This window comes from Oncorhynchus tshawytscha, linkage group LG19 (assembly GCF_018296145.1).
Source record: "Oncorhynchus tshawytscha isolate Ot180627B linkage group LG19, Otsh_v2.0, whole genome shotgun sequence".
In the NCBI taxonomy this organism is placed as follows: Eukaryota; Metazoa; Chordata; class Actinopteri; order Salmoniformes; family Salmonidae; genus Oncorhynchus; species Oncorhynchus tshawytscha.
This window is the reverse complement of record NC_056447.1, coordinates 28775038-28788612: the sequence shown is the minus strand read 5'-3', so window position 1 is coordinate 28788612 and position 13575 is coordinate 28775038. Positions and strand designations below refer to the sequence as shown.

The 13575-nt window shown below is 44.0% G+C and overlaps 1 protein-coding gene across 6 annotated transcripts in view; it reads left to right on the top strand.

Annotated features, from left to right (window-relative positions):
- scaper (S-phase cyclin A-associated protein in the ER) overlaps positions 1 to 13575 on the top strand; it is a 122733-nt gene that overhangs the window by 62849 nt on the left and 46309 nt on the right. For all 6 annotated transcript variants that reach the window (XM_042301541.1, XM_042301540.1, XM_042301538.1 and 3 more), the window contains one exon: positions 7906 to 8042. In XM_042301541.1, coding sequence (XP_042157475.1) covers positions 7906 to 8042 — 137 coding nt within the window. The remainder of the gene's footprint in view (positions 1 to 7905; positions 8043 to 13575) is intronic.

Below are 13575 nucleotides of genomic sequence, written 5' to 3'. Positions count from 1 at the left end.
GGCTTTCGCCGACTGGTCGAGCACCTGTACACACTACAAAGTGTGCTATTTTTCAGATGTTGTCCTACCGGATTTACACAGTAATTGCAGCACTGCTATTAGCTTCACTACATACATACTATTGAACGCCGTTTGGGGTTTTGTGTGTCAAAAAAGATACAGTAGACTGTCAAAGCTGTCCAAAAAAGTCTGCAAACAAGCAAACACCGGCCACGAACGATGTGTTTACAATACCGCATTGGTAATAAAGCATTATTTGTTCGACCACAACTTCTGGGGTAGCTAGCTTTAGCTTGGTACCTAGCTGCACCAGCCTGAAAACGATGACCAGTAGAAACTGAAGTAATTTTCATTATTCTTAGCAGTGATTTAGGAATTACTGCTGTTTTAGATGACAGCTAGCTACTGAAACAGATTGTCATTTTGCTATGTTTTTGGAAAAGAACATTGTTTGCATCCATGAGCTAGCTAGCTTTTTTTATGACCAGCACTGTAGGTGCGCGAGACAACTTTACCAGCATCATAGCATACGTATCGATGAATCGTTGTGACATATGAAATACGAGTGATCGTGTAATCAATGTGTAAAGATTACGTCATTTTTTTACGCGTTCAATTATGTGATGTGCAGTCATATTCAGGTCCTGATTGGTCAAGAAGCTTATTTGACACGTCAAATAGTGTTATTTGACACGCAAAGACCCAAACTGCGTTCCATAGAAATCCTGGTTGAGAATGAAATGACTGAACAAACAATACAGCAAGTGGAATAAATAGGTTTTGATTATGTTTTACTGGTAATGGGGACATACGTAAATGCCAACAAAATAACTTTTTGGTGTGTGTGTGCGTGTGTGAGACCTTTATTTAACTAGGCGTCCCACCTCGACAACAGCCAGTGAAATTGCAGGGCGCCAAATTCAAAACAACAGAAATCCCATAATTAAAATTCCTCAAACATACAAGTATTAAACACCATTTTAAAGATAAACCTTATGTAAATCCAACCACGGTGTCCAATTTTCAACAAGGCTTTACTGCGACAGCATACCATGCGATTATGTTAGGTCAGCACCCAGTCACAAAAAACCATACAGCCGTTTTCCAGCCAAGGAGAGGGCTCACAAGTCAGAAATAGAGATTAAATTAATCACTAACCTTTGATCTTCATCAGATGGCACTCATAGGACTTCATGTTACACAACACATGTATGTTTTCGATAAAGTTCATATTTATATCCAAAAATCTCAGTTCATTGGCGCGTTATGTTCAGAAATGCATTGTCTCAAACAAACATCTGGTGAAAGTGCAGAGAGCCACATCAAATTACAGGAATACTCAACATAAACATTGATAAACGATACAAGTGTTAAACATGCAAATAAAGAAACTTCTTCTTAATGCAACCGCTGTGTCAGATTTCAAAAAGGCTTTACTGCGAAAGCACACTTTGCGATTATGTTAGGTCAGCACCTAGCCACAGAAACCCATACAGCCATTTTCCAGCCAAGGAGAGGGCTCACAAGTCAGAGATAGCATTCATACCTTTGATCTTCATCTGGTGGCACTCCCAGGTCTCCATGTTAGACAATAAATGTTTGTTTTGTTCGATAATGTTCCTCTTTATGACCAAAAACCTCCTTTTTGTTCGCGTTTTGTCCAGTAATCGGAATGCTCAACTCTGGAGGTCTGTCAAGACAAAAAGTTATTTTAAAGTACAATAAAAGTTAGTAGAAACATGCCACACAATGTTTAAAATCAATCCTCCGGTTGTTTTTGACATAAATAATCAATATTTCAACCGGAGAAAAGCATTGTCAATAGAAAAAGAGGAACAAGAAAGGCACGTTCCCGATCAGGCGCATGGCTGATGTCTGGAAATTTCCATTGGCCACTGATTGAAAGTGCTGTATCTACCTAATTTTTCAGAGTAAAAGCCTGAAACAATGCCTAAAGACTAGCCACGTGTAGAAGAAACCATAGAGCTCGTGAACTGGGTCCTAGTCTTTGTATGGTGGATAGGCTTTCAATGGAAAAACAGCCTTTCAAAATAATAGTACTTCCTGGTTGGATTTTCCTCTGGTTTTTGCCTGCCATATCAGCTCTATTATACTCACAGATATCATTTGAACAGTTTTGGAAACTTGGAAACTCCAAATCTACTAATTATATGCATATCATATCTTCTGAGCCTGAGTAGCAGGCAGTTTCATTTGGACACGCTTTTCATCCAAAATTCCGAATGCTGTCCCCTACCCTAGTGAAGTTCAGAACAAATTCTTATTTACAATTACGGTCAAATCCGGACGACGCTGGGCCAATTGTGCGCCGCCCTTTGGGACTCCCAATCACGGCCGGATGTGATACAACCTGGATTCGAACCAGGGACTGCAGTGACGCCTCTTCCACTGAGATGCAGTGCCTTAGACCGCCGCGTCTGTGTGTGTGTTAACTATTTAACTGTACTTAGAATGCTTAAAAGCCTGCTAAAATGTAAAATATCGGTATCAGGTTTTTTTTGACAAGGAAAATATTGGATATTGGTATCAGCCAAATATGGCATATCGGTGCATCACTAGTTTCATCCTCACCACCATGCTGGATCTGGCATGTGAACTTTGTAAGAACCACATGAACGCCAAGAAAGAAGCTACAGATGCCAAGCAGGCCGCCAAGGCAGCAGGTCCTGCTCTCCCTTTCCCCCAAGCACCACAGCTACCGCTCTGGGAAAAATAAGACACAATGTCAAGTCGGCAGGTGCCTATGAAAACTGTGCAGTGCAGCCAATTTATTTGTGGGGCTTGCTCACACAAAGCCTTGAAGCTGTGTGATGACTGTGGATCCGAAGCATAAAGAGAAGATGCGATTAAATCATGCGTAAATGCACGTGTATAAGGGCACAGTGTCTGACACAATCAACAAATGACTGTTTTTGTATCTTGTCATGAATATATTTCCACAAATATTTCTTTATGCAATTAATCCTTTACAATTGTCCATGCCCTGGTGCTTTTGTTTAGAAATACAGCAAGTAAATTCACCTGCGCTCCTGCCTGGTTATAATATTATTATATTGTATTTTTTAAATTTCTGCCTTGTCAAAAGAAGCTGTAACTGGACATTATTAATTACTATAACTCTTACGAATGAATCTACAAATAAAGTTGATCTAATGGATTACACTAATGTTTTTATTGTAAGGGAAACTAAAATGGGCTATAGGCCTATGTTTTTTCTAGAATTATACAAACATATCCTTGACTCTATAAACAAGTCATTAAAAAATGTAAAAAATTATCCCTTTTTCTCTCCCCAATTTCATGATATCCAGTTGGTAGTTACGGTCTTGTCCCATCGCTGCAACTCCCCTACGGACTCGGGAGAGGCGAAGGTCGAGAGCCATGCGTCCTCTGAAACAAGACCCTGCCAAGCCGCACTGCTTCATGACTCACTGCTCGCTTAACCCGGAAGCCAGCTGCACCAACGTGTCGGAGGAATCATCGTCCAGCTGACGAATGAAGTCAGCTTGCAGGCGCCCGGCCCTCCACAAGGAGTCGCTAGAGCGCGATGGGACAAGGAAATCCCGTACAGCCAAACCTTCTCCTAACCCGGGCGATGCTGGGCCAATTGTGCGATGCAGTGCCTTAGAACGCTGTGCCACTCGGGAGGCCCCAATAGTTTATGCACTTTTTATCAATCATTTATTCATCAAGCATGTTTGCGTGCCTTGCATATGCATCTGATGCATATGCTAAAGATGGACACCCGGCAACCTTCTCTAGCGGGTACTTACAGTGCATTCGGAAAGTATTCTGACCGCTTCACTTTTTCCACACTTTATGTTACAGCCTTATTCTAAAATTGATTTTTTAAAATGTATTCCCCCTGATCAATCTACACACAATACCCCATAATTACAAAGCAAAAATTTTTTTTTTTTTTTTTAAATATACAGTATATATTTGTTTTACAAATGTATAAAATAAAAAAATTAAAATAGAAATATCACATTTACATAAGTATTCAGACCCTTTACTCAGTACATTGTTGAAGCACCTTTGGCATTGATTACAGCGAGCCTTCTTGGGCATGACGCTACAAGCTTGGCACACCTGTTTTTGGGGAGTTTCTCCCATTCTTCTCTACAGATCTTCTCAAGCTTTGTCAGGTTGGATGGGGAGTGTCGCTACACAGCTATTTCCACGTCTCTCCAGAGATGTTCGATTGGGTTCAAGTCCGGGCTCTGGCTGGGCCACTCAAGGACATTTAGAGACTTGTCCCGATGCCACTCCTGATTTGTCTTGGCTGTGTGCTTAGGGTCGTTGTCTTGTTGGAAGGTGAACCTTTGCCCCAGTCTGAGAACCTGCTCCAGAGTGCTCAGGACTTCATCAAGTGTCTCTCTGTTCTTTGCTCCGTTCATCTTTCCCTCAATCCTGACTGGTCTCCCAGTCCATACCGCTGAACAACATCCCCACAGCATGATGCTGTCACCACCATTCTTCAGCGCAGGGATGGTATTGGCCAGGTGATGAGCGGTTCCCAGTTTCCTCCAGACGTGATGCTTTATATTCAGGCCAAAGAGATCAATCTTGGTTTCATCAGACCAGAGAATCTTGTTTCTGGGAGTCCTTTAGGTGCTTCCTTCTTGCCACTCTACCATAAAGGCCTAATTAGTGGAGTGCTTCAGAGAATGTTGTCCATCTGGAAGGTCCTCCCATCTCCACAGAGGAAATCTGGAGGTCTGTCAGAGTTCTTGGTCACCTCCCCATCCAACCTGACGGAGCTTGAGAAGATCTGCAGAGGAGAATGGGAGAAACTCCCTAAATACAGGTATGCTGTAATCGCTGCCAAAGGTGCTTCAACAAAGTACTGAGTAAAGGGTCTGAATAGTTATGTAAATGTGATGTTTTTGTAAAAAAAAATTTATATATACATTTTGAACCCTCCTGGAGTCCAAATACATTAAGGCACTTACATTTACATATAAATCAAAGGAGATCACTTTCTCTCATTTCATCCTCGAACAACTCCTCAGAACAACACTGCAGAAGTCTTTGTTTCGGTGACGGTCTTAGTTTTTGCAACAAGACCGCCACTTATAGCTGCCGCTGAGAAAACAGAGACTGAAACACTAAATACCAATTGCCTTACAGAGGTGAAGAGCACACCACCTGGTACTAACTGATGACTGCCTAGGAGAGGAGAAATCACTCCCCCTCCAATACAGCCTCTGATTCTGAAAACAACAACAATCACAAATTGCCCTGCCCCTTAATCCTGGTTAATGTGTCAATCATCTACAATTTATGAGCAGTCAGCACGTCACACATCAAGTAGGCTACTGGGAAGAGACTTAAAGTAGATGGCCCTAGCTATCAAAAAAACAAAAACTATACAACAGATTAAGACAAAAAAATTATACTTATCACTCCTGGATGTATCAGGAGTCCTTTAGCAATAGAATGAAGCACTGCACTGTAGTTACAGTGGGGAGAACAAGTATTTGATACACTGCCGATTTTGCAGGTTATCCTACTTACAAAGCATGTAGAGGTCTGTAATTTTTATCATAGGTACACTTCAACTGTGAGAGACGGAATCTAAAACAGAAATCCAGAAAATCACATTGTATGATTTTTAAGTAATTAATTTGCATTTTATTGCATGACATAAGTATTTGATACATCAGAAAAGCAGAACTTAATATTTGGTACAGAAACCTTTGTTTGCAATTGCAGAGATCATACGTTTCCTGTAGTTCTTGACCAGGTTTGCACACACTGCAGCAGGGATTTTGACCCACTTCTCCATACAGACCTTCTCCAGATCCTTCAGGTTTCTGGGCTGTCGCTGGGCAATACGGACTTTCAGCTCCCTCCCAAGATTTTCTATTGGGTTCAGGTCTGGAGACTGGCTAGGCCACTCCAGGACCTTGAGATGCTTCTTACGGAGCCACTCCTTAGTTGCCCTGGCTGTGTGTTTCGGGTCGTTGTCATGCTGGAAGACCCAGTCACGACCCATCTTCAATGCTCTTACTGAGGGAAGAAGGTTGTTGGCCAAGATCTCGCGATACATGGCCCCATCCATCCTCCCCTCAATACGGTGCAGTCGTCCTGTCCCCTTTGCAGAAAAACATCCCCTAAGAATGATGTTTCCACCTCCATGCTTCATGGTTGGGATGGTGTTCTTGGGGTTGTACTCATCCTTCTTCTTCCTCCAAACACGGCAAGTGGAGTTTAGACCAAAAGGTTCTATTTTTGTCTCATCAGACCACGTGACCTTCTCGCATTCCTCCTCTGGATCATCCAGATGGTCATTGGAAAACTTCAGACGGGCCTGGACATGCGCTGGCTTGAGCAGGGGGACTTGCGTGCGCTGCAGGATTTTAATCCATGACGGCGTAGTTTGCTACTAATGGTTTTCTTTGATACTGTGGTCCCAGCTCTCTTCAGGTCATTGACCAGGTCCTGCCGTGTAGTTCTGGGCTGATCCCTCACCTTCCTCATGATCATTGATGCCCCACGAGGTGAGATCTTGCATGGAGCCCCAGACTGAGGGTGATTGACCGTCATCTTGAACTTCTTCCATTTTCTAATAATTGTGCCAACAGTTGTTGCCTTCTCACCAAGTTGCTTGCCTATTGTCCTGTAGCCCATCCCAGCCTTGTGCAGGTCTACAATTGTATCCCTGATGTCCTTACACAGCTCCCTGATCTTGGCCATTGTGGAGAGGTTGGAGTCTGTTTGATTGAGTGTGTGGACAGGTGTCTTTTTATACAGGTAACGAGTTCAAACAGGTGCAGTTAATACATGTAATGATTGGAGAACAGGAGGGCTTCTCAAAGAAAAACTAACAGGTTTGTGAGAGCTGGAATTCTTACTGGTTGGTAGGTGATCAAATACTTATGTCATGCAATAAAATGCATTACTTAAAAATCATACAATGTGATTTTCTGGATCTGGAGAGATTCCGTCTCTCGCAGTTGAAGTGTACCTATGATAAAAAATTACAGACCTCTACATGCTTTGTAAGTAGGAAAACCTGCAAAATCGGCAGGTTATCAAATACTTGTTCTCCCCACTGTATATTGCAAAATTACTGCAGTAAAAAATATATATATTTTAGACACAGTATTTTCAGCATACTGAAGTTGTACTACAGTTATACTGCACACTGACTGCAATCTTTTTTTGTAAGGGTCCCTTTGATTGATCAGGTTGATAACAAATCAATAAGTCAAAACAATAAAGCCGTAAGAATTGATTCCCGATCCTGTTTGTGATCGCTATTGCTCATGGATTATTGAGCACTTTAGCACATAGTTAACTCTCAGTCTTCTCTATCTCTTGTGTCCTTATGATGACACTTCTTTCAAGGGTTTCTTCTGAAACCCCTTTTCAAGCAGCAGGTGCACTGCCAACACTTAACAAAAAGAAATGGAATGCCTCATGCAGGCTGGACTGCTGAATGGATACTGTCATCTAGTTAGACCATTCCATCCTCTAGGATTCTGGATGACAGCATAATTGGGTAATTGATTTTTTTGCACATCCATCATGATTTTTAAATTGGGTTACATCCCTCTGTCTCCTGGTGGAGATATCAGCAGCATCTGATCTGACAGACCTGGTGTGGCATATTCTAGACTGGAAGCAAAACCTCTACCTAATTCAGCATTACCATGGGTGCCAGGCAGCAGGTGGACTCACAGGCTTCTCAGTGCCAGAGGTTATGTCTACCAAGGAAAAATGGCACCCTAGATAATTGCCTGCCTTTTTATTTAACCTTCTTTCCTCACTCCTTGTGTCCATTACAATTTCATATCAGCATCACATTTGCTTACACTGTTGGACACATTTTTAATAATGAGATTGGTTGTAATGAAATGTTTGCATGTGTTTCAGGAGCATCTTTCCTTAAAGAAGTACATAGTTGACATTGTGACGGACAGCACTGTCTCCTCTGAGAGTGTGAAGGACGGAGAGGAGAGGCAGAAGGCACGCAAGAAGGCAAAGAAGCTCCGCGGACGCATGAACTCCAGGTGATGCATCCATCTGTCCCTCTTCTCTCTCCCCCGCTCTCTCGCTCTCTCTCTCCCTCCCTGTGACACCCTCTCAGGCACAGAGGACAGCGCTGCCTTCGGCGGGGTGCTTTGAGTGACAAGGCGATGGAAGCAGACGTTATGTGCATCACAGCTGTCCACAGAATAACACTGATGAGCTTAATTTATGGCCACTTTCTGTGATTGGGGAAGAAAAATGGGTATCGATCTGAGGCCCTGGCTTTCACCTGTTAAGAGCTCTCCCCCTAATTGCTGCCAGGGTTCTGCCAAAACTGAAGCCGCCTCCAGTGGACAATAGTATGTTAAAGTATGTGTAAACCATGCCTATTTTTCTTTCTCCGGGCTATTGATTTTTAAATGAAGTATCAAAGAAAATCAATAGTAATCAACAAATAGGAGTCAACGCGCCTCTGTCAGATCCCAGACATGGGATCAATCAGTTTAGTAGCCTGTCACAACAAGGGAGGAAGGAAGGGGTTGGGGGGCAGGATAGGGACATGGCAGAGTAGAGAGAAAGTTGTGGGATGAGCTGTTTGTCACAGGGCAGGTTGGACTGTGGCGGCCTGGGGGGTGTGGCGGCCTGGGGGGTGCAGCACCTGAAATGACATTTGTCTTATGCGCGTCGTTAACTCTTACGAGCAAACGGTCCTCTTTTGTAGTCACTTTTATTATCAGAACACTCACTCACCTTTGTTATACATTCTATTTTTAGCAGTGCCCACTAACATTTTAACTTAACTCAGCTTCTCAGTATATGTCCGACTTATGTTTTATTTAAAGGGGACTGGTAGAGGGGGCAGAAGTATCCAACATATTAAATATTTAGTACTTTATTCTATACAACTTCGCTTTCAGTGAAGTTTGTCATGACTGTTTCTGTTCCCTTATGGAGGAGTTTCTGCTGAGAAAGTGACATGATCTGCCTCTGTTCACCATCCCTAGCCCCAGCCCCAGCCCTCTCCCTCTCAGCCCCAGCTCTAACCCTGCTGAGACTAGCACTCAGAGGCACAAGGCTTTTAGAGGTAGTAAATAACACAAAGCCCCAACTAGCATAAAGGTGAGCAGTTCCATCGCTGAGTGGAAATGAGCCGTTTTATTGGAGCATGGCAGGGTGTCGGTAAAATGCAAGAGATGTTTTCATTGGACTCTGAGGCGGGCTTTTATCCCCTCCATCATAAACTGCTGAACACAGTTTAACCCACATTTTGGCGGTTTGGCTGTCTTTTTTCCTGTAATATTGGGCTGCTTTTCTGATGAAAATATGCGTTGGGATGCGTTCTGAACTTTGAAACATGGATTTGGAAGTGTGTACCTGCTCCTGTAGTGCAAGCCGTTTGGCTGTAGCCCGCTGTGTGTGTTTCCCTTGGCTGGGAACAGAGTCAGTAGTGTGTTAGTGGAGCTCAGAAGGAGGTGGGCACACAAAGACACCCCTGTGTGGAACCTGGATAGGTCATCACAGCAATACTCCTTTCACCCAGTAGAGGAGCTGAAGGGGTCCATATACACACAATGTTCCTGTGAGATGAGGCCCCAGGGAAACCACTAGAGGTTTCAGGCTCATCAAGCCGACTTGTAGTTAAAACAACCGGTCCATTTGGGTCCAACCCGACTGTTTAGCTGTTTTGCTATAATGCACAGTATATACAGTAACACAGCATCAAACAGTATACATGTAACAATATAAAACTAAATTGGTTACTTTTTGCCTCCAAAGGTAGACATTTTTACAGTGTTGGCTCTCTTTAGTTGGTCAGGGCCAGCCCAGTCCAGATTAATAAAGAGCAGACTGTGATGAATTGATTATTAGTTCTGCATTGTAGATTTGTGCTTTTTCTCTTATAGCTGATTACTAATATTTATAGCCGCAGCCCATTTAGCCGAGCCTGCTGCCGAGCATGATGAATGGCTCAGCAATTGCTCCCCGTTTAACCTGGGTGGGTGTAAACCTGTCAGAGATGAATATTGTAATATTAGGAATGACAAACGGGCCAGGTATAGTTCAAGTTCTGGTGACAGGAAAGCAGCAGTATTTTTTTATTCAGTCGTCTTGGAGGACATGTTAAATAATGTGATAGAATGATGGGAAAATGCATACATCCTTGGTTAATCCAGTAATCTTTGTGGGAATGTACGTACACAACTAGGTTTCACATGGGGGCCACATTTTTCGGAGCTAATAGTCGGCGGGCCAGAACATAATTTGCATATAAAATATTAGCACAATTAATAGGCCTACACAACAAATTGAACAAAATGTTTGAACACATCTGATGAATACATCATTTAAATGACACTAATATAATCATTTTGATCTGATTACACTAATAAAATCCCCAATGTTTCTATTAAGTTCTTATTTTTGTCTATTTTTCTGTGCTGTGATTAGTGGGGAGAAACAGGTCTACGTAGCCTACTAAGGCTATACTTTTTTTTAATGGCAACATTAGTTCAGAACAATTTAGCTTTCTAGCAAGAGAAAATGTCACTCTCAAAGTAGAACCACCAACCTACAGGGCCCACCCTTGAGGTGAAAGGGGCAGCGACAGAGCTGACGTTTCTGATGAAACGGCGGTAGAAGTTGGCTAACCCCTTTATGGTGGTTGGGACTGGCCATGATCTGACCACATCTACCTTCCTGTTGTCCATCCACACTACTTGCTGGCTGATTTGGTAGCCTAAGAAGGAGACAGCCCTCTAATGAAGTTGGTACTTCTCAGCCTTGATGAACAGGTGGTTAGCCAGGAGATGTTTCAGGACTGCCTTGAACGTGAGTGATGTGATACTCCAGGGTAGCCGAGTGGACCAAGATATAATCGATTTACACGACGACCTGGCATCCGAGCATGTCCCTGAGCACCTCGTTAACGAATGCCTGGAACGCTGACGGAGCGTTGGCTAAACCAAATGGCATCACCAAGTACTCATAGTGACCAGACATTGTGCTAAACACAGTCTTCCACTCATCCCACTCCCGGATGCGGATGAGATTGTAAGCACTCCGCAGGTCCAGTTTGGTAAAGAACCAGGCCTCGCAGAGCTGTTTGATGGCTGCTTCTGGTGATTTCGTTGAGTCCTCGCTATTCATTACATGGATGTAACCCTCCATCCTTTTTGGCCATGAAGAAGTGGACATGCAGATGAATGACATGACATGCAGACGCTTGTTGAAGCGCCTCTGATGTAATCCTCCATGGCCAGGGTCTCAGCCACCGACAGAGGGTAGATGCGTCTGTGCGGAGGCGCAGACCCTGCCAGCAGTTCGATGGCGGGTCTTGGAAAATACCTCCTGCAGGTCCTGGTATACCTCTGGGATGTTGGGCTGAACGGCAACCACAGGACTCTCAACTGACTTGGAACCACAGGGAATGGGGAAGCAGGTCCTCCGGCATTCTGGTGATCAGTCTGTGATTCCCATCCTCGACCATGACCATGGTGGGGTTATGGCGTTGAAGCCAAGGGAGGCCGAGGATGATCTTGTGACCCGGTGCACTGGTGATGAAGAAGGGGATGTTCTCCTGATGAATGGACTCCACGGTGAGGGTGAGTGGTTGGGTGATGTGTGTGTGTGATGGTTCCGGATCCTAATGGCCAATTATCAAGGGCTTGAACCGGAAAAGGAGAGTAGAGTGGGTAGTAGATGATTTTAAGAGAGGAGGCAAGGGTCTGGTCAATAAAGTACCCCGCGGCATTGGAATCCACTAAGGCTGTAGACACAGTACATGAGGGACAATCAACTAGTGTGATGGACACCAAAAAGAGTTGAGCAGAAAGTGATGAAGATGGAATACTCACTCCTGCCCTATGAGGTGGAAGATCACATGACCGTCCCTCTGCTCTTGTGGATCCCGGCGTGGGGAGGTGTAAGACCCCTACCTCCATGGGTTCAGGCTCTGATTCAGAGTGTTCCCTGAGGGAGGGGGAGAAGCGATGAGAGTACCGACGCTCCAGTAGTAGGTTATCCAGACGGATGGCCATCCCAATGAGTGCGTCCAAAGTGAGGTTGTCATCTCGACAGGTTAGTTCCGTCTGGACCTCCTTGCGCAGACCTCTTTGGAATAGCGTGCGAAGCGCCTGCTCGTTCCATCCGCTGGATGCTGCTACTGTCCAGAAGGTGAGCGTGTACTCGGCAGCTGTCTGGTCCCTCTTGCGTAATTGGAGTAAGCGCTCACCCCACTCTCTGCCCTCCAGGGGATGATCGAAGCTGCATTTGGACAGACCATGAGCCCTGCATATGAATCTAGCTCTTCTCCTCTCTCCCAGATGTCTGTGGCCCATTCCAAAGCCTGCCCAGTCAGCAGAGAAATAACAGTGGCAACCTTGGAGCTCTCAGTGGTGGGGGCTCCCCTCTGGTGTGTAAAGTAGAGTGAGCACTGAAGTAGGAAGTCATGGCATTTAGATGGGGTGTCGTCATATTTATCTAGGAGGGACAAATAGGCATCACTGACCTGAGTAGGTTGCTGAATGGGCTCTTGTGCTGGGTCGACTGGTTGTCAAGTATCCTCCGCTAGTTGATGGCAACGCTTCCCGGGTACGTTTGAGACATTGCACACTACGAAGAACCTCTCCCATAGCTGTCCCCAGTTGTGCCAGCTGGTCCTGATGTTGACGTAGAAGGTATCCCTGCTCGTCGACTGTCTGGGAGATATTTTGTTCTCCTGCTGCTTCCATTGTTTGAGTCAGTATTCTGTAACGAAAACGCTGTGAGTTGATAAGCAGGTGCAGGTGAAACGTTTAATTAAATGACCAACGTAACAGTAGCATATATGCGTTAACACAGGATCAATACTGACTGGGGAAGGAACCTAAGAGTGCCAGATATATGGGGAGTTAATGGTAGTCCAGGTGTGCGTAATGATGGATCCCAGGACCGGTGGTTAGTATACCGGCGATGTCGAACGCCGGAGGGGAGGAGCGGGAGTAGACGTGACACCGAGACTCCTGATATTAACAGACATCGCCTTTTTTTCTTTAAATTATTGTTTTATGTAGGATGCTACATTTTGGGCTAGCTGTCATTGTAAGTAGGCCTAATTAAAACATCCAACTTCTATTAGGCCACATTTCTCTATTGTGAAAGATGCTGTTAAGCCTCAGCCAGTTGCTGTCATTTTAAATACGCATCGGTTTAGAAGAAATAAACTCCAATAAAGCCCTCTTCTTGTTTGTAAAAAGTCTAATTGAAATTAAGATTATTGTTGAAATGAATTACTCAACTGGTGTAGTTTTTCTCCATCTGTTTACTGTCGCCTACATTCGCTATCCTCATGAATGAAGTTAACATGTCACTTTTGCATTATTTAGGTGGCGTAACTTCCTTCCTGCATCGCAGGTCTGAGTTTTTTTTTAATTATAATAAAAAATTATAATATTCATCACTAATTTGAGGGGGGGGCAATAATATTGCTGGCGGGCCACACTAACCTACAGTGACAATCTGCTCTGGAGCCCTGTGTTTCTGATCGAATTACCTTCCATTAACCCATCCAAATCCCTCTACAATACTGTATGATAT